At 33.7% G+C, this 19293-nt stretch overlaps 1 protein-coding gene across 1 annotated transcript; it reads left to right on the top strand.

Moving 5' to 3' along the window:
• The first annotated feature begins 1847 nt into the window (after positions 1–1847).
• Positions 1848–18767, top strand: LOC123541402 (uncharacterized). The gene is made up of 6 exons (XM_053526140.1): positions 1848–2842; positions 3896–4053; positions 15997–16126; positions 16573–16746; positions 17174–17276; positions 17557–18767. The coding sequence occupies exons 1-6, from the start codon at positions 2773–2775 to the stop codon at positions 18281–18283; spliced, it is 1362 nt and encodes a 453-aa protein (XP_053382115.1). The 5' UTR covers positions 1848–2772; the 3' UTR covers positions 18284–18767.
• The last annotated feature ends 526 nt before the right edge of the window (positions 18768–19293 follow it).

Raw genomic sequence — 19293 nt, 5'->3', positions numbered from 1 at the left:
GTCAATGTGACCTTGACCTTTGACCTATAGACATCAGAATCATTAGCGGTTATTTTGTTGGTCATGATCAGCCGCCTTATGATCTTTCATCCTAGGCCCAAACTTCCTCGAGTTATCATCCGGAAACCGTTTAACTATTCCGGGTAAGTGTGAGCCTAATCTTTGACAAACTGTCCTCAAAACCAATAAGGGACATCTGCTTGTCATGACCAACCTACGGACCGAAATACCGACCGACCGAATGACATTTGCAAAACAATATACCCCACATTTATCGAAGGAGGGCATATAAAATAACAGTGACTCATATTAAACATTATTACATACTTAAGTTACACTGGTACCGGAAACGTCAATATTTTTCCATACACTGACGCCTGAATTTCATATCGGGTGCGTGACGTAATTCAGTGCGTGTTGTTGCACTACTTTTTCTATTTAATTCAGTATTGTCAATCCTATCCAGGCTATTATAATATTCACATTATATTTACGTGTAGATGCGTATGTTATAAAAAGGTTATTATTTTTGCATCGGAAAATACGCACTCGTTCTTCAACGGAAGAATATTGCGCTCCTAAAGTCGCGCAATATTTCCGCTGAAGAACTCGTGCATATTTCCCGATACAAAGCTTATAACCTATAAATGTATTGATAACAAGGCGTCATATTCATAGTCTACTACACTGCACTTATTTCCCTTGTCGTATACGAGCCCTTAATTAAGCATATACTAGCAATGCAAACATCAAATGTAAGTCTTTGCACAATTATAGCTGATTGGGTCTTATTGTTTCTTGTGGAGATAAACCCTAAAATTTTCAGTGACAGAAATACATTAGAGTCAATAAATTGATTTTCAAGTCCTTGAAATAAACAACAATGATTTCACAAATGTGAAATTTATGATCTAGTTTTGTTAATATCAATAAGAGGAGTTTTACTTTTTAATTCAAAGTTGTGATTCGCAAGGAATGACAACTCTTGCTTTGGACTAGTACTTATGCAGAGATATCAATTAGTTTACTTCCTTTGCAATTACACAATTGAGTGGAAAATTAAAACGGTTTAAGACACAATATCATACTTTTATACACAACAAAACAGTTAGGATTTATTCGTATGTGTTTGAATAACACCACAAAGCCTGCTTCCTATGATTTTGTAAACTTATCTATGGTTAGAATTAATATTAAACAAGCCGACAATAAAAAGAAATACCAGTAAGTATTTCTATATATATCTATATATATTCTTTTATTCCACTTTTCAGTGACTGACATAACATAGCAATTATTTACATATATACATAGAAGATATTATAAAATATATGAGTAATGACAATATAACATTAAGTAAGTACATTTACAAGAATGGTAGCTATTACATATACAAAGTATAATGAAAAGTTGTTGAGAAATAAATTTGTTCAGCTCAGTAGAATGCATTTACGCAGCATTTCCCTGCATTCCTCATTACATAACTTATCGAAAAACGAAATAGAAGTATCATGTCAGTGAATGTACAATCAGGTTATACACAATACAGATTCGTGTAATTTTAGTCATCTAAGAAGCAACCTCCCAAGGAGGGTATCATTAGATGGATCTAAGATTATTTTTATATTCCAATGATACGTCGTGTATGTATTTACAGCATAAAGTGGTGAAGCTCTTTTGGGGTTCTTGGTTAACGCCAAATACAGCAAGTAGATTGTAATCAAAGAGACCTCTAATGAATGCTTCTGAATTTACTCTGTGAAAGAACTTATTTCTGCATGAATGGATTGAGTAAATCTTGTCCTTTCAATTCTATATGCATCACACTCAGCCAATATATGTCTGTTTATATCCTCAGTTTCTATTCAACACTTGTTGCAGGAATAGTTTCTTACGAAGTGCCGATAGAACAGTATTTTCACAGCACTTATAGCATGGATAATTTCACTGTTTGTGTTTGAGAAAAGCCATAGATGTAATGGTATGACCGATTCATATATTGATCTCTATTTCCTATACCTATTTCTTGTAGAAAATTGACTTCGCTCAAAACAAATATTATCTAATTCTTAATACTTATTTGGTTAAAAAATTGTGTGTTTTTCTAAGGAATGAATTGCTATTATGAATTTAGACATGCATACTAGCATTTCTAAGTGAAATAAGCTAACGGTCTGAATTTAATACTGCCTAAACCTGTTCTGCTTTTATTAAGTCAGTAAAATTGGAAACGAGTAGAAAATAAATGAAGTGTGCAAGCTTGTGTATCTGGCCCCGTGTTCACAAAACATTTCAAGTCTTAGCTGAGTCTGAGTATGAAACTTAATATGTCATTTCTATCTATAGTAAATAGCATGTTTAAAACTGAATTTCAATTAATAACTATTTTTAAGTGGCATTTTAATACTTTTGGTCAGTTTCAGTTGGAATTTAACCTCGAATATTTCCTAAAATTGATATTAAAATTTCAAACTCAAACTCGGCTGAGATCGAAAATTGTTTTGTGAACAGGGGGCCTGGTTAACTCAGATCATATGTAATTTGATTTTTGGTCATTTTTTTCTTTTCTTTGGTTGTTTGTGAAATATAAAATCCCTTTTTGTTTTCTCATACCTACATAATTATGACGAGGAAATTTTCTCATACATACATACATACATAGCCTAAATTTATGTCAAGCTACAATTTTCCTGAAAGTACTTGAGTCCGGGGAAGTGTTATATCCGATATTATTTCCTGTACTTCAGCTCGATTGTCAACTTGAATTACAAAATGGATAAGTTACATAAATTATTTATGAACTTATGTTTGTTAATATTACCAGCTATGGATTACATTCAATGTAAGTATAATACAGTAGGGTTATTATAACAGTAGCTTGATCTAGGATGCAGTATTCGGCTCGAGTGGATTTTGCCAGATCGAATCTATTAACGAGGCGCGCAAGCGCCGAATGTGATCCGACCTTACAAAATCCACGAGAGCCGAATACAAATTCCCAGATCTAGCTACTGTTATAATGACCATTTTATTATATACCTTTACCATTTTGATTCTTACTTTGTTCTTGAACGAAATCTTCAATGTTTATCGATATTAAATGGAATTTAGTGAAGTTTTTATGTGCGCTATTTATAGAAACGTGTCGGGTCATGCATATTAATGAAAATAGTCCGGCAGCATACAATACGGAAGGTACAATACGGAATTTAAAAGGTACAATACGGAATTTTTGTCTGTCTGTTCATATTAAATTGTGAAATACAAGCCGATTTTTTACAGAATTTATATAGGTATATAATAAATGGTATTCTAGATTCTTCCTCTTATTAACATAATGAATACAGCTTAAGGTATCCAAACTACAAAAAGGTAATATTTTAATGCCTAGTGACCTCATGCTTTCTGGTATTATTTGAAAGAATTGTGTCTGCTGAACAAGAATTTTTTTAATAAGATGACCATTATTAAAAATATGCAAGAATCATTACGGTCATGTTTTTTTTACTATGGAATGACAAATCTTACACTGTTATTATCATAATTGAAGATTATAAATAAAAAATAGAAATTCTATAACATATTTTGTCATGTAATTTTTAGGCTTTCCTGTCGCTTTAAACAGCACAAGCTCAGCTTTTTATTGACTTAATTGTCTTTTGAATACCTTTTGAGTTAATGCCTCAACGATTCAATTAAACGTTGCATATTAATGCTTATCAATTTAATACTTCTTGGTATATTCACTCTTACATTTTTCTCCATATAACAAACTAACACATTAAAATATACAAGAATATACTAGTATATCTTATTTTAGACCAAATGTTCAAGATTAAGTATCATATAATTGCATTATTTTTTTTCCTTAAAACCTTTTTTTTTCTGAAAATAGGCATGGATGAAGAACATGACTTGTCAGACTATCCAATCTGCATAGAAGGCAATTATCTAGATGGAGATAGAGGGAAAATAATACCGTATGAAAAGAATACAAACACTTGGTGTATGTCCCAATGTGTGTCGTTACAATACAGATTTACTGGTACAAAGGTAGACCACTCCCTATTTTTAATGTTATTTTGTTAAATAGACTATGTTATTATTTATTGAAACCATTGCAATTTTAGCTATTGGAGATTACACTACAATAGTTGATCTTATTTTGAGTAGCAACGAGTGGGCGTCATAAATTTTATCTCTTTAACATACCTTAAGAAATTTAAAAAACATATTGTTTTAACATCAGAAATAATTTGTTCAAGGAATTTCCTAATGTGTTCATCTCTCATAATTGCACAGTAAATAAAGTTTTCAAGTTTATAAAGTCCCAATACCATATTAAGTGTGGCTACCGTTCGTAGTACTCATATTCGGATCAGTTTTATTCGGATAATTAAAGGCAGAGCTGTCATTAACGAATAAGTGTGTTTACCGTGATAAGATAAACAAATCGACACAGATTTCAAATTTTACGCGTGGTACATTTACGTTGCATCTTCATTATTTAATAACCGCCTGGATGGCCTAGTTATAGAGGACCTGCTTAGAGTGCGGGAGATCGTGTGATCGCTCCCAAGCCGGATCATACTTAACAAGTGAAAAAATAGTACTTTTAGCTTTCTCGCTTGGCGCTGAGCACAAAGGGAACAGTGCTAGGACTGGTCATTCCTGTGTCAGTGTGATGCGACTGGTTAGTCATTTCGAAATAGTCCAGCATCCCGCAGAATATTTCTCAAGTCAATAAACGATAGGGGTCAGATTTTCTATGTAGAAATAAGAAGGGCATGTACGCATTTTACTTAATAACAAAAATACAAAAAATAGGTACCAAAACATTAGCCATGTTCAACATTTTATTCCTCACATGCTATTTTTGAAAAAAAAAATCTTTAATTTTGACTGACTCGCACAACGATTTATAACGCCATCATATCGCCGTTTTTCTCCTTCTATGTTCTATATAAAATCTGTAAAAATCTCATACATGCCCTTATTTAAAGCATATGTTTGTATATAAAAAAGCAACATTGATATGAAAGCTAAGGTGCAAGTGATTTCTTACTCTCAATCTTTTGAGTGATATATATTTCATTTTTGTAAAATAAAAATTTGATGAGCCCACAGACGGTTTATTTCCACTGACTTTGAAGAAGAATTAAATTCAGCACAAAGTTGTTGTTTTAGCGTCTTATGCAGACGATGCAATAATGCCTCGTGCACATGTGGCAAAGTTGTTGTTTTAGCGTCTTATGCAGACGATGCAATTATGCCTCGTGCACATGTGGTATCATGATCGGAATCAGACATTCAGTTTAGTTAATTTGTGTAACTTATACGTAATGAGTTTTAGTATACTTTTACTTTGCAAACAATCATTTACATGATTACGAGTTATACACTATTAGGAACTGCTTATTTAGATATTGCAGTTAATAGATAACGTTCGGTGATAAAAAGAAAGAGCAATTTCTTCTTATGTTATTATTATCACCTTCTTTCATTTACATTTAATAATTAGTGTCAGTTATGTCAATTAAACATTGAAGGAGATAGCTTTCTCTGTCGGCCCTTTGATCAGAACTGGAAACAATACTTTTGTGTAAAATCCACAAATCTGTCAGCACTCTATGGCGAACTAGGACGCTTATCACTCAATGTTTACAGAAAAATATCCATGACAAAATATTGGATTAAAATTCTAGCATTTAATGATTCATCCCTTACAAAGAAAATTTATTTACTTCTTAAATTTGACGCAGATCAGGAGCAAACTTATAATCGAAAAAACTGGGCTTTCCAAATAAAGACAATTTTGTCGGACCTAGGACTGTTATATATTTGGAATGAACAATTTGATATCGAAATCCCCTTTAATGCAATTAAGCAGCGGATTATTGATACATACTTACAATCATGGTATTCTAATATAAACAAATCTAATCGTTTGAAAACATACTGCATTTTAAGCATAATTTTGTACTGGAAAAATATCTAGAAATTGTTGCTGAAATCAAGTACAGAACTGCCTTGTCAAGGTTCAGGGTATCATCACACGACCTGTTTATTGAAACCGGAAGGTAGCATAATATTGTAGCAGTATTTACTACTATGCCCAGGTTACTCTGTTAGATTTTAAAATTCACTAACCTACAAGGAACACAAAAGCGGTTTACCGGGTTCAAGATGTATTTTATTATTTTCACATGACTCGTTTTACATCATAGACAAAATACATCAGTAACAGTTTATACATTTTCAGTTCACAATATTCAAAACAACTAAGCCATAATTACAAACTATAGAAATTAAAGTCCTATACCTAACGAAGCTAACGTAATTTTAAATAATTTTGTCTTTAAATTTAGATCCCGGTCCAAAAGGAAAAAAAACATACCCAAAGACAGTAAGTGGGGAAATGGCTAGGCTCTGACTAAAGGTAGAAGTTACCTGTCGAGAGTCTGTGAACACTAGCACAGAGACTGCCAAAATCAGGGCTTATATACCCTCGCATTGGTAAAACGCATGAAAAACCCATGCAGAAAAATTGCAGTACACATGGAGTGTTCAATAAATTCATAAAAGTGAAATTATTACCTGTAGCATTAACAATACATAAAGAATGATCAAGCTTATGTAAACATTTGTATCAACCCTTACATGACTGTATGCTAAAGTTACACCTGAGTGATTTCTATATCATAAGTATAGCAAGTACATGATAGTGTAAACCTATTACCCAAAATAAGGTTGTATAAATTTAAGTAGAAAGAATACGGTAATTAGCAAAATGCACTAATATCTATAATAAAGTTATAAGCAAAATTACATTTGAAAGTGCACAAGCTTATTTAACTTAACAGTGTTTCAATAATTATAAGACTATGACAAGGTTCAGAATACCGACTGCTAGCTATACAACAAACTTTAATTGTTGTTTTAAACAGTATATATCAGGATGCATTTGTAAAATAAGGCTAGAAAAAGTCATTCCTGCCACAATATCCCGCGCGAAGAAAGAATCTGTAATATCATATAATATGCAAAAACCGGAAACGGAGTTTCACTTCCTTCTTGTATGTCCTCATTATCGGGAATTAAGAGTTAAGTACTTCAAACCATATTATCTCCACTGGCCAACCCTTCAAAAATTTGATGCTCTTATGTCAACTTCTTCCAGAAAGATTATTAACAACCTTGCAAAATTTATTTTCTTTGCAAACAAAAAACGTATTACGTCATGAACATATTGTATTCTGTTCACTCATAACTTTTGTTCTTCAGAAATGTGTGAACTATTGCTCATTATGTCAGGAGATAAATTTAAGAAAGGGGAATAGGAGAAAGCAATAAGAAATGATCGGTCACGAAAAATGTTTATAATGTGTGTTGATTTAATTCAGAAATAATTGTTATGACTTGTTATATTTTCTGGTCCTTCGGGATCATTGATTTCAACTCATTTAGATTTGAAGATTGAATACTGCTTAAGCCGGTGCTAGGGGGCGTGGGCAGTGTTGCATTTTCCATTACTGCTCATGAACAGACTCAATCAAACCGAGTCTGCAATTTTCACTGTTTGCATTGTTTTCGGTGCTTCCGAGGGATCTACTTTCCAGATTTTGTATAGTTCGACCGCGTGTTTTGAGCCGTGACGGAATGATACACTTTTTCAATTGGGTTATATCGATAAGTTAATATCTGTGTTGTGTTTACCATAACTCGATTATATCGCTGGCGCAATTGGTAGAACCACGGGGGAGGAAGTGTCACACGAAGGATGGAGTTCTTCTGATAACCTGTCATGTTTTCTTCTGATAACTGTTACGGAGTTCGTCTGATTTCTGAATGACGTGCCAAGGAATCGTAGGAAAAAATGGTAATTATTTATCTTTAAATAGAGAGAATGGGGTGTAAAACTAAAGTTTGATGATCAAGGTTGCCTGATGTCTATGCGTCAAAAAAAACTGTTTAGTCTAATAATCAGCCCCACTACTTTGAAAAGAAGACATTTTGAGTAAAATATCGAAATCGTTTGCTCATTTATACATATTATTCTTCTTATTCACGTTCTTCATCCGCAGCACATGCAATAAAATAATTTTAGTGCAAAGTTGCAAACATATACCACTTTCTAACAATTTTATGCCCGATTTTTCAAATGTTACGGAATTCCGGTGATAACTCTGAAGATGTCGCAGAGTTCTTATGATAACTTTTATTACTGCCAGGGTGTTTCTTGAGCTATGTTAAGATACTTTTTAGCTAATTTTATTATTTAAAAAGGGTGTTAACGATGTTCTAACGTAATATATTTATCCAAGGCACAGTATTGTGGTTCTATAATGTACGGTATGTGTGTTTTTGAGTTCCAATGATAAGTTTTTAGTGTTATATTTGTTATTCTGACTAGATGTTACTTTTAAAGGGACTGTGTACGCTAATAATGATGATCTGGCTAACTATGGTTAATTTTTTAAATACAAATTGCACAGAAATGATGTACAGTGTTAAACAGTTACAGAAATATACTCTTATTTTCATTTCTAACACGATCCGCAGCAGTTGCTATATAAACATATAGCGAAATCGCCTATACATGAATCTACGATAAAATATAGCTGTTCCATTCCACCCTACGATTGTAACATGACTGTGAGATTCTATTCTGATTCCGTTATATGCCGACTAAATACTCGACTTTTTCAGTGCTAAGCAGTAGTAATAAAATGTACATCAAATTTTCTGAAACAAACAATTTCTAACTGATGAATTTATTTGTTTATATTTTTACCGTAAGAAAATGTTTCAGCCCGGTAAGTTTCAACCTCAACATCAGTGCATCTATCTGGTCGTGTACGTAGTTTACAATTTCTGCGCTGTAAGCACCACGAATGTCAACTAGATTCTACTTTGACATTACTAAAATAAAATTATAATTCATGTTCCAATCTTCCAGACTCAAGTGTTTACTTGTTTATATGCCGCAATGTTCTGGCGTGTATGTTTCAGTGCCATCATGTAGTGACGTGTACTATTTTAAGAAACTGCATATATATAAGGTTTGAATAAAGTATTTACATCTGATTTCTATATCTGACCTTAGATATTATTGAAAATAGCATTTTCACAACTTAATACTTTAATTAAAGTTTAATGAATATCGAAAAATTCCGTTTTATGCAACGCTTTCCATTCGTGGGAGGTTTTTGTAATAGCATATGGCCAGCCGAATGACATATTGAGCTAAATGTAGTGCTGTAAAATGCGCAGAATTTGCGTGGTTAGAATCGAAATAATAAATATGTTCCAATAATTTTATCAGTTAATAAAATATGGGCAGTCGTTCGGATGCGAATATTAAATCACTCGTGTTACGCACTCGTGATTTAATTATTACGCATCCGAACTCCTGTCCATATTTTATTAACTGATAAAATATAGGGACATATTTATTATTTCTTAATTAATTGGCTTGGAAATTACATTGTGGATTCTATTGTAAGAAAGTGCAGAATCCTCTTACTTTATAATATTTCCAGCTAAACTCTAAAATGCCATTCTATTCATCTTATAGCATTTAGATAGCACTTTAAAATTCACATTATTCACTTATTATGATATTCTATATGACAAATAGTATATGCACGTATGAGGATGACAACCCCCTATTTGGTACTCAGTATTCAGCGCATCGAAAATTATATGCATTCTGTAAGATGTAATGACAATACTGCAGTATTAACGCCAGTCACATTACGAACATGTCGGTTATCTGCCTCAAATCTGTGGTAAATATGCTATAGCATCATATGACTCATGTCAACTGATTACACATGAAGCGGTAGCTCGCTCTCTGTGTTGTGTAGTGTCGCATTGTGACTGTACTTTTTCAGTGTCAACTATATGAAGGATTTAAAAAATTATGATGGTAAAGTTATAATTATCATGGTAAATCATACTATATAGCATTATTTTTTATCATTAATCCGATCAACCACTTCAGAAACAGACAGCCTCTGCAAATGCAGCAAATAGATGTACCCTAAATTAAAGATAACGGATTTGATTTCAATTCAGTGATCAATCAAAACGGAAACCAATAAATCGTTGTTCACGAACATTAGCACATCCATTGATAGAACGAAAAAATACAATTTACTGCATTTATTATCTATTCGTATTTTACTATATATGTCATTATACTGCATATAGTTTTAAACTTTACAAAAGACTCATACCGTACATTATATAACCACAATACTGTGCCTTGGTTAAATATATTACGTTAGAACATCGTTAACACCCTTTTTAAATAATAAAATTAGCTAAAAAGTATCTTAACATAGCTCAAGAAACACCCTGGCAGTAATAAAAGTTATCATAAGAACTCTGTGACATCTTCAGAGTTATCACCGGAATTCCGTAACATTTGAAAAATCGGGCATAAAATTGTTAGAAAGTGGTATATGTTTACAACTTTGCACTAAAATTTTTCTATTGCATGTGCTGCGGATTAAGAACGTGAATAAGAGGAATAATATGTATGAATGAGCAAACGATTTCGATATTTTACTCAAAATGTCTTCTTTTCAAAGTAGTGGGGCTGATTATTAGACTAAACAGTTTTTTCTGACGCATAGCACAAGACATCAGGCAACCTTGATCATCAAACTTTAGTTTTACACCCCATTCTCTCTATTTAAAGATAAATAATTACCATTTTTTTTCTACGATTCCTTGGCACGTCATTCAGAAATCAGACGAACTCCGTAACAGTTATCAGAAGAAAACATGACAGGTTATCAGAAGAACTCCATCCTTCGTGTGACACTTCCTCCCCCGTGAGAACGTACTGATTATAAACCGCGAGTAGCGAGATTGGTAGAACATAGGGCTATATTCATAGACAATACTCCAACACCACTCATTGAGTACACTCAAATAAATTGCCTAACGGTCACGTCATTACTCAGGAAAGATTCCATTTGTATTCATAAAGGTGAGTGACAGTCGAGTCAACTCCCAAGAGTGAGTGACTGTTGAGGGAGGTCCTGGGGTCCCTTGAGTGTTTCGCAAGGTCTCATAATGTAAGATTAGATGATAAATTTACAATATTTAATTAATTTGAAGGTAAGATAACAGTGTCATGTTAAAGCGGATGTTCATATTTGTGCAAGGTATTTTGGAAAAATATATTTTGTTCTTTTTTTAATACGTGTTTTTGAGGACGACGAAAACGCAAAATAATACCCAACAAGTTAAAAGACTGTTTAATTAATATAAACGGTTAAAAAAAGACATAGGAAATCAAATATACATCTACGAAACCTAGCCTAACGGGGCTCATCAGTCACTCCCAGAAACACACGACGTAGTAACAAATATTTACATTTCACAAGCCTTGAGATCCGTTCATTCATACTGAAATATATACAATTCGTCAAATTAAATGTCATGAAGAACCAATCATTATTAAATCTCATTGTTTAATTATACAAAAAGATATGAGCCGTGCCATGAGAAAACCAACAAAATGCGTTTGCAGTCTGGTCAGAAGCCATGCTATTCGCTTTCAAAGCCTACTGCGAAACTATTTGCTAACAGTATGAATCATGAGCAGAGTGCGCCGATGCGCAGGTTGATCTGGATTCTTGCTGGTCACAAACGCACTATGTTGGTTTTCTCATGGTGCGGCTCAATTATGTTTTTAGTAATTGCAATTTAAAAGGTACGCTGGCTGGCATTCGGGAAACACCAACAATTAATGGCAGAGTTAAAAATTCAGTTGTTTAAATAAATTTCAATTCCAGCGAAAGTTAAACTCTATTTCTAAATATTAATTAAATTCTACTAATGCAGATGAGTAGATTGGCTGATGGACGGACGAACAGACAGAAGGATGTATTATAAAACAAATAGACAAACAAACGGATGGATAAACATACAGACGAGCAATAAGATGACAAGTTCCAGCTACAAAAATAATGATCAGCACTTTTGTATATCTTTGATGTTATTGTCATATAAACCGTTATAATCCTCTAAATCCATTGTGTACAATGAAACCATTACTCGAGCTGTCCTTCCGAAAGTTAAGATTGAGTGGAATTTATGAATATGACTTTCGAACTCCACTCACACTCCCGCAAGGTCTACTCGAGGTCCACTTGAGTGATACTTACCCAAGTTTGAGTCAAGTGTGAGTTTGAGTGACGACTATGAATATAGCCCATAGTGATTATAAACCGTTAAGTGCGAGTTCAATCCCAGATTACTACCATATGTTTTCTATACTATACATTTTTTTTCAATTTTATTTAAGTAAAACATTTTTGAAGATTCTTTTTGAAAAAAACACTTTACATATTTCGATTATAATGTTTGACTTTTTTTATTATTTCTATATTTTTAGCTCACCTGTCACATAGTGACAAGGTGAGCTTTTGTGATCACCCTTCGTCCGTCATCCGTCGTCAGTCAGTGCGTCCGTGCGTCAACAATTTCGTGTCTGCACGATAGTGGTTTCATTTATGATTTTATTTTAACCAAACTTGCACACAACTTGTATCACCATGAGATCTTGGTTCCTTTTTTTGAACTGGCTAGATCCCATTATGGGTTCCAGAGTTATGGCCCCTGAAAGGGCCAAACTTAGCTATTTTGACCTTGTCTGCACAATAGCAGCTTCATTTATGATTTGAATTTAATCAAACTTGCACAAAACTTGTGTCACCATAAGATCTCGATTCCTTTCTTGAACCGGCCAGATCCCATAATGGGTTCCAGAGTTATGGCCCCTGAAAGGGCCAAAATTAGCTATTTTGACCTTGTCTGCACAATAGCAGCTTCATTTATGATTTGAATTTAATCAAACTTGCATAAAACTTGTGTCACCATAAGATCTCGGTTCCTTTCTTGAACTGGCCAGATCCCTTAATGGGTTCCAGAGTTATGGCCCCTAAAAAGGCCAAAATTAGCTATTTTGACCTTGTCTGCACAATAGCAGCTTCATTTATGATTTGATTTTAACCAAACTTGCACACAACTTGTATCACCACAAGATCTTGCTTCCTTTCTTCAACTGGCCAGATTCTGTCATGGGTTCCGGAGTTATGGCCCCTTAAAGGGCCAAAATTGGCTATTTTGGCTTTTGCAGCCAGATAGAGACTTCATTTATGGTTTTATTTGATACAAACTTTTAAAATATCTTCAACAACAATAAGTCTTGGATTCCGTGACAAATCAGATCCAATCATAGGTTCCAGAGTTATTTTATATCTGATTACCTCCCCTGATTGTAATCAAAATTGATTTATATCAGTTAATACTTATAGGACTTATTTGAAATTTCATTATTGTTATTAGTTGGACTGAGACAATCAGGGTAGATATCTATGAACTGATTTTATGTCAAATTACCTCCCTTTATTTCAAATTAAAATGGGTATATCTCCATAACTAATGAAGATACTGATCTGAAATTTCATTTATGTCAACAGATTATTTGGCAGATCCTTCTTTTGTTCACTTACAATTTTTATTTTTTTTAATTACTTCCCTTTTACGTTACTATAAATAGCTTATTTTTAGTAACTTTTTTATTATTGGCCGTAGGGAAAACCCGAGACCACTTTTCTGTGGTACAACATGGATGGTACCTCCAATTTTTAGGTGTATTTTGACATATCTATACCTTGTAAGAATTTTTTTTCCTTTTTTGTTAAATTTCTTCCCTTTGTTGTTCCTGTCCTTTGGACTTAGATACTTTTTCCGAGGACCTTCTTGTCCTCAAGTGCAATGATAACAGGTGAGCGATATAGGGCCATCATGGCCCTCTTGTTATAGTTTGCTACTTTTATTTCAATTTAATTCATGTCATATAATTTCAACTTCACTTGCTGTGTTTGTTGACGACCCTTCAGCCGTGTCAGCCTTTAAGTCAGACGATGTATCGAAATCAGAATTAAGCTCTATGATCACCGGTGCTGGAAAATCAATAAGTAATCGGTTCAATGAACTGCACAGTTTTTTTCGAGCAATGACTATTGAAACAAATGATTAAAAAATGTAAAACAATGTGAAATTATCAAGACTGGAACCTCGAAAAGCAAGTTTATTAGAGCAACGCAATATCCTTTGGACCATGTATTTGTTTACATTCATTTCCATACCGCATTAGTTTGTAAATACGTTCCTACCCTTTTTGGGGAAATCAACTGTCCTGCATAAATCAGTCACGGCTCAAAACACGTGACCGACTTATACAAATCGACTACTGTAGACAGTATTCAGCTCACATTTATTTTACATGAAACCCATTTCTGTACTGTGAGCTTAATAAATTAACACTGATTGGAATAATAAAATGTTTTATGCATCACGCGTATATCATTTTTATTGGACCTGTAACAAAATTTGCCAATTACCACTAAATAAGGACGTTAAAACAACACAGACATAAACACAACATGTTTTATTTCTTACGAAAAGTTCCATTTTTACATAGTTTATAACTGAAGTGACATATCAGTCAATTAAGCTTGTTTAATTTGTTATGAAAACCTCCTGTTTTATTATATTTGAAATTGAAATAACACGCCAATCATCCAGATGAAATAGATGTCAGCATGCTTCGCAATATCATCAATAATGATCGATCACCCTACCAATACCATATAACTGTTATCTCCCCTGATATCGACTTTCTACCATATCGGTCAGGAGGTCAGAGACAACACTATAAAAGTGGCACTACTGCAAGAATACAACGTCGTTCGTTTGACCGACAATTTGTTAAAACACACACACACACGCGCGCGCGCGCGCGCGCGCGCACATGCGCAAGCACGCACAAACCTACACAAACTTACAGGCGGACCCGCATGCGCACGTGCACGCACTCACTGCTGTACTGAAACAACTGGCTGCTATTTGATGTTTTAGACCCCAAATAATTTCGCTTCATTCTCCAGGTGAGTGTCAAAACAGTCTGAAGGAGAGCTGTTTGATTAATACCCCAATACAACGTTAATATAGACAAATGTAGGCTGCATTGACCTTTGCACTTTTATGTAGGCATCAACAATTACAGTAAACGTTAATTTGACTATTGGATTCTGCTAATATGCTCCATGTATCGGAGTCTTCTGAGGATTGCACACACGTTATTATGCGTGTCTTTTTATGGCATTTTATGCCAGTAAGAGTGGCGTACAATGTCTGAGCATGCGTTTGTTATTGACTTCAAAGTGTTTCACATTTAAGTTACATTTTTTACTTCAAAGTATTACACATTAAAGTTAGATTTTTGACTTCAAAGTGTTCAAAGTATTACACATTAAAGTTAGATTTTTGACTTCAAAGTGCTAAACATCAAAATTGGACTTTTGACTTCAAAGTATTACACATCAAAGTTAGATTTTTGACCTCAAAGCGTTAAACATTAAAATTGGATTTTTTTTCTAATGGAAACGGAGGATTTAATATGACATGAATTTCAGCACAAGTTACAACGGTCATACATCAAGTATACCAAAAGAAACAAACATACCAGACAGGATTTAATAATTAATGAATATCAAAATATAAACCTGCAAACAAGTTGTTGTATAAACGTACTAGTATTTGTCTTGTGCGTTTTTTGTTTGAATGATTGTACATATAGTTGATGCTGATATCACATTTATATTTTGGGTAGTTAACATAAAATGTCTTATTTAATAATAATCAACAAGAAGTACGTTTGAAAAAACTGTTGACGTTGGAAGTCAATATATTGGTAATTAAGTTTTCCGAAACAAGTTGATACCGGACAACAGACATTATTGAAAACGCAATACTTTAAAATGCTAGATTATCTTCTGAAATAATTCAAATATCTGGATATCGTAATGTTCCATTGTTGCAATGATGTTTATTAAATGCTTTGGTACACCCAGTGCTATACAGTCATAAAAATGTACTCGACATGAATTATTCTATTTCATAACAAAGGGTGAGCTTTGCTATTGCGCTGACGGTGTTTGGAATAAAATAGAATCATCCACATGTGACACCAAATGTCCTGGAGATGAAAATGAAGTTTGCGGAGGAGAAGAACGAATATCATTGTATAAGACTTTGTGTATGTCACTACATTCCAGTTTTATGTCTGTACAATACAATTAATTATTTGATTTTAAATATCAATAAAATTAATTAAATATTAACAAAATTAACAACAACAATTATGATTTACTCATATAACAGTTAGTGTAAAATCTTCTCTTTTTTTTCATTCTGTCACTTTGATATGCTCATATAATAAAGCCTGGAATGAGCCGTGCCATGAGAAAACCAACATAGTGGTTTTGCGACCAGCATGGATCCAGACCAGCCTGCGCATCCGCGCAGTCTGGTCAGGATCCATGCTGTTCGCTTTCAAAGCCTACTGGAATTAGAGATACTGTTAGCGAACAGCATGGATCCTGACCAGACTGCGCGGATGCGCAGGCTGGTCTGGATCCATGCTGGTCGCAAAACCACTATGTTGGTTTTCCCATGGCACGGCTCAAATTATTTTTCTCACAGTTCAAACTACAGAAACAACCGCGAAAGAAGTAACAACACAACCATTTACAACATACACCAGAAATATGCCAACGCAGACTGGATCAAGTACAAAAACTCTGATCACAAAGGAAAGCTTCTTATTAGTAACAACGCGGAAAACATTTGGAAATGAAAATGTTTCACCCAAGGGAGGTTTGCAATCACAAGAATACCCATTTCCTATTAATCAAACATCTTATAGCAACTTCGAAGCATTATGACGAAAGTCATGTTTGAATAGGTACATAAAGGATCTTAAGGCAGTACGAAGAAGCCTGCAAGAGTATTCACTTTCATATACATTTTGTGCACTGAGTTTTGTTAAGTGATGTTTTGACTTTGTATTTAAGTAGAAAATGAACTGAATAAAAGCAAACTATGATACCATGTGATAAGACAAAATATTACACGACATGTTTAGTATTATTCAGCTTCTTTTGAAGAACGATAATCCTATAAATATTCATTAAAAACTCTTTGTGTCATTGCCTCTTAAATAGTACATATCATTATCGAGATACGTGTTGTTGGTTATCATTCTCTCATTATTAAGGTTTATAGTACCTCAACTCTATTTCAGAAAATAAAGAAGGCATTTCAACAGCAACTGCAGTCTACATTGCACTTCCGCTTGTAATCGTAATGTCTGGAGTCATCGCACTGGTCATTTGCCTAATTGTGAGGTAACAGCCTGTCTAATAATTGCATTACTGGTTAACATGTGATAAAGTACAGCCGTTTAGTTTGAACTATCTATTTGTTACATTAATATCTGTTTCAGATTAGAGAAAATATTTGATAAATATGGAGTCAGCCTTTCCATTTCTGTGGAAGAAAGATATCGTCATAGATAGCTCTACAATTAGTTTAGTATCACTCATATATACATTTTTGAATGTTTGTGCTAGCATAAATTCAGATATTCTGAAATGTTGAATATTTTTGTTTCACTTTCTTGTTAAGGCGACGGAGAGTTAAACGTGTATCACGTGTCAGTTACCATACAAGTGGCTCTCAATATAGCAGTCATACGCCTGCATCTGGCAGTTGCAATAACTTGGACAACGAAAATCTTCTTGAAGAGCATAGACATAACAAGCGGAGTACTACACAGCTTGTGAGCACTGCTGCTGGGGAGACTAGAAAGTCAACGGCAGATAGCGGTACTGAATACAGCACAATACTTTCAGCAGAAAGTCCTCAACGTCTTCATGCTTATGGTTGTCTCAAAACACAGCCAGATATTGTTCTGACGATATCATCTGAGTACTCTCATGTGACAGTAACAAGAACTAGTTCTAATTCAAAAATAACGGACAACACATATTCACATATTGGACATGACAAATTAAGGGAGCATTCTATAGACAATGAGTCAGAAAGAGATAGCACGTATAACAGCCTACAGGCTTCACCTCAGAAGCATGGAACTGACAAAAGTATTAGGTTTGAAAGAAATCACGATACTTTATACGACCATACAAAAGTAGTTCGTGGGAGGAACTTGAAAGCGAGTAAGGCGGACGAATATGAGCCGTTTAATTCGTTGGAAACAGCGAAAGAAATCGCTGGCAAAGGCAGTTCTAAAGGTGACAAAGGAAGTCATGTATGTGTATCATTTGACAGCAAAGAAACTGACTTGTATGAGGAAGCAGGTCATGCTTATTTCATACTTGAACCAAAGAAATGAAAACGAGATAAAAAAAATACTGCTTTGAGATGGATTCAGCAAAATGCATTGAGCTTTTGGGCAAACATCAACTTTATAGCAAATATATCTTTTTTGTAACAAAAAAGAAACACAGCATGTTTATGAATAACATACAGTTTTATTCCTACAGGGAGCCAGTGACGCATTCAGCTGATTAATCCCCCGAACTCTCTTGAAATCAAATGGATCTCTTTAGATAATACTTCATTTCTTATTTCCTAATATATAGAATATTTTCATCAATGTAGAACTCTGTCAGAGACAAAGATAACTCAGGATGATTATAAAATAAAAGGATTTGACAATTCAAGGTTTATATTCTAATGACTTCATTGTTTTCTGTAAATACATGTTTATATACATTTTACAGAACGCGACTATCAATCAGATTGTATCTATGTAATATTATCTCTATCAAAATAGTTGTCATTTGTTGGAAAACTATTAAAAATTGCAAAATAGTCTCTGGCTTATTAATCTTTTAAACTTATTTTTATAAAAGTTACTGTCGGTGAGATAATCTCTCAAATATAATGCACTCGATTCGGATAGGCAATACAAATTTGCTATATACATGTAGTTTGATTTATGAGCATTCACTTGCTTTATAAGCATAAATTAGGAGTATGGGATGAACATCATCGACAGGTTGGAAATAGTTAATAATATAACATCTTTTATAAGATGTTTTAATGATACAGCAAAATATAAGATAGTAGTATTACAAGCCTAATAGGGTGGTTGTAAACGAAAATAGAAACTCTAAAAAAAGGTTTTGTTAACAAGTTTGCCAGACATCTCCATTCCGCTTTGCTGGTACCTCGTACTGTCATAAACTCGAGTGGAATAAATGGCTAAACAACGACCACCAATAAATATCACATGAATACGCGATAATTTTTTATCTATCGAATTTGCTCTTGTTATCATTGTCACCTTTCAAATAATTTCCGCTTTAGAATATTAAACATATCCAGTTCGAACAATAG

The sequence above is a fragment of the Mercenaria mercenaria genome, chromosome 16 (genome assembly GCF_021730395.1).
Source record: "Mercenaria mercenaria strain notata chromosome 16, MADL_Memer_1, whole genome shotgun sequence".
NCBI lineage: Eukaryota > Metazoa > Mollusca > Bivalvia > Venerida > Veneridae > Mercenaria > Mercenaria mercenaria.
The sequence above is the reverse complement of the archived record's forward strand: the minus strand, read 5'-3'. Positions and strand labels throughout refer to the sequence as shown.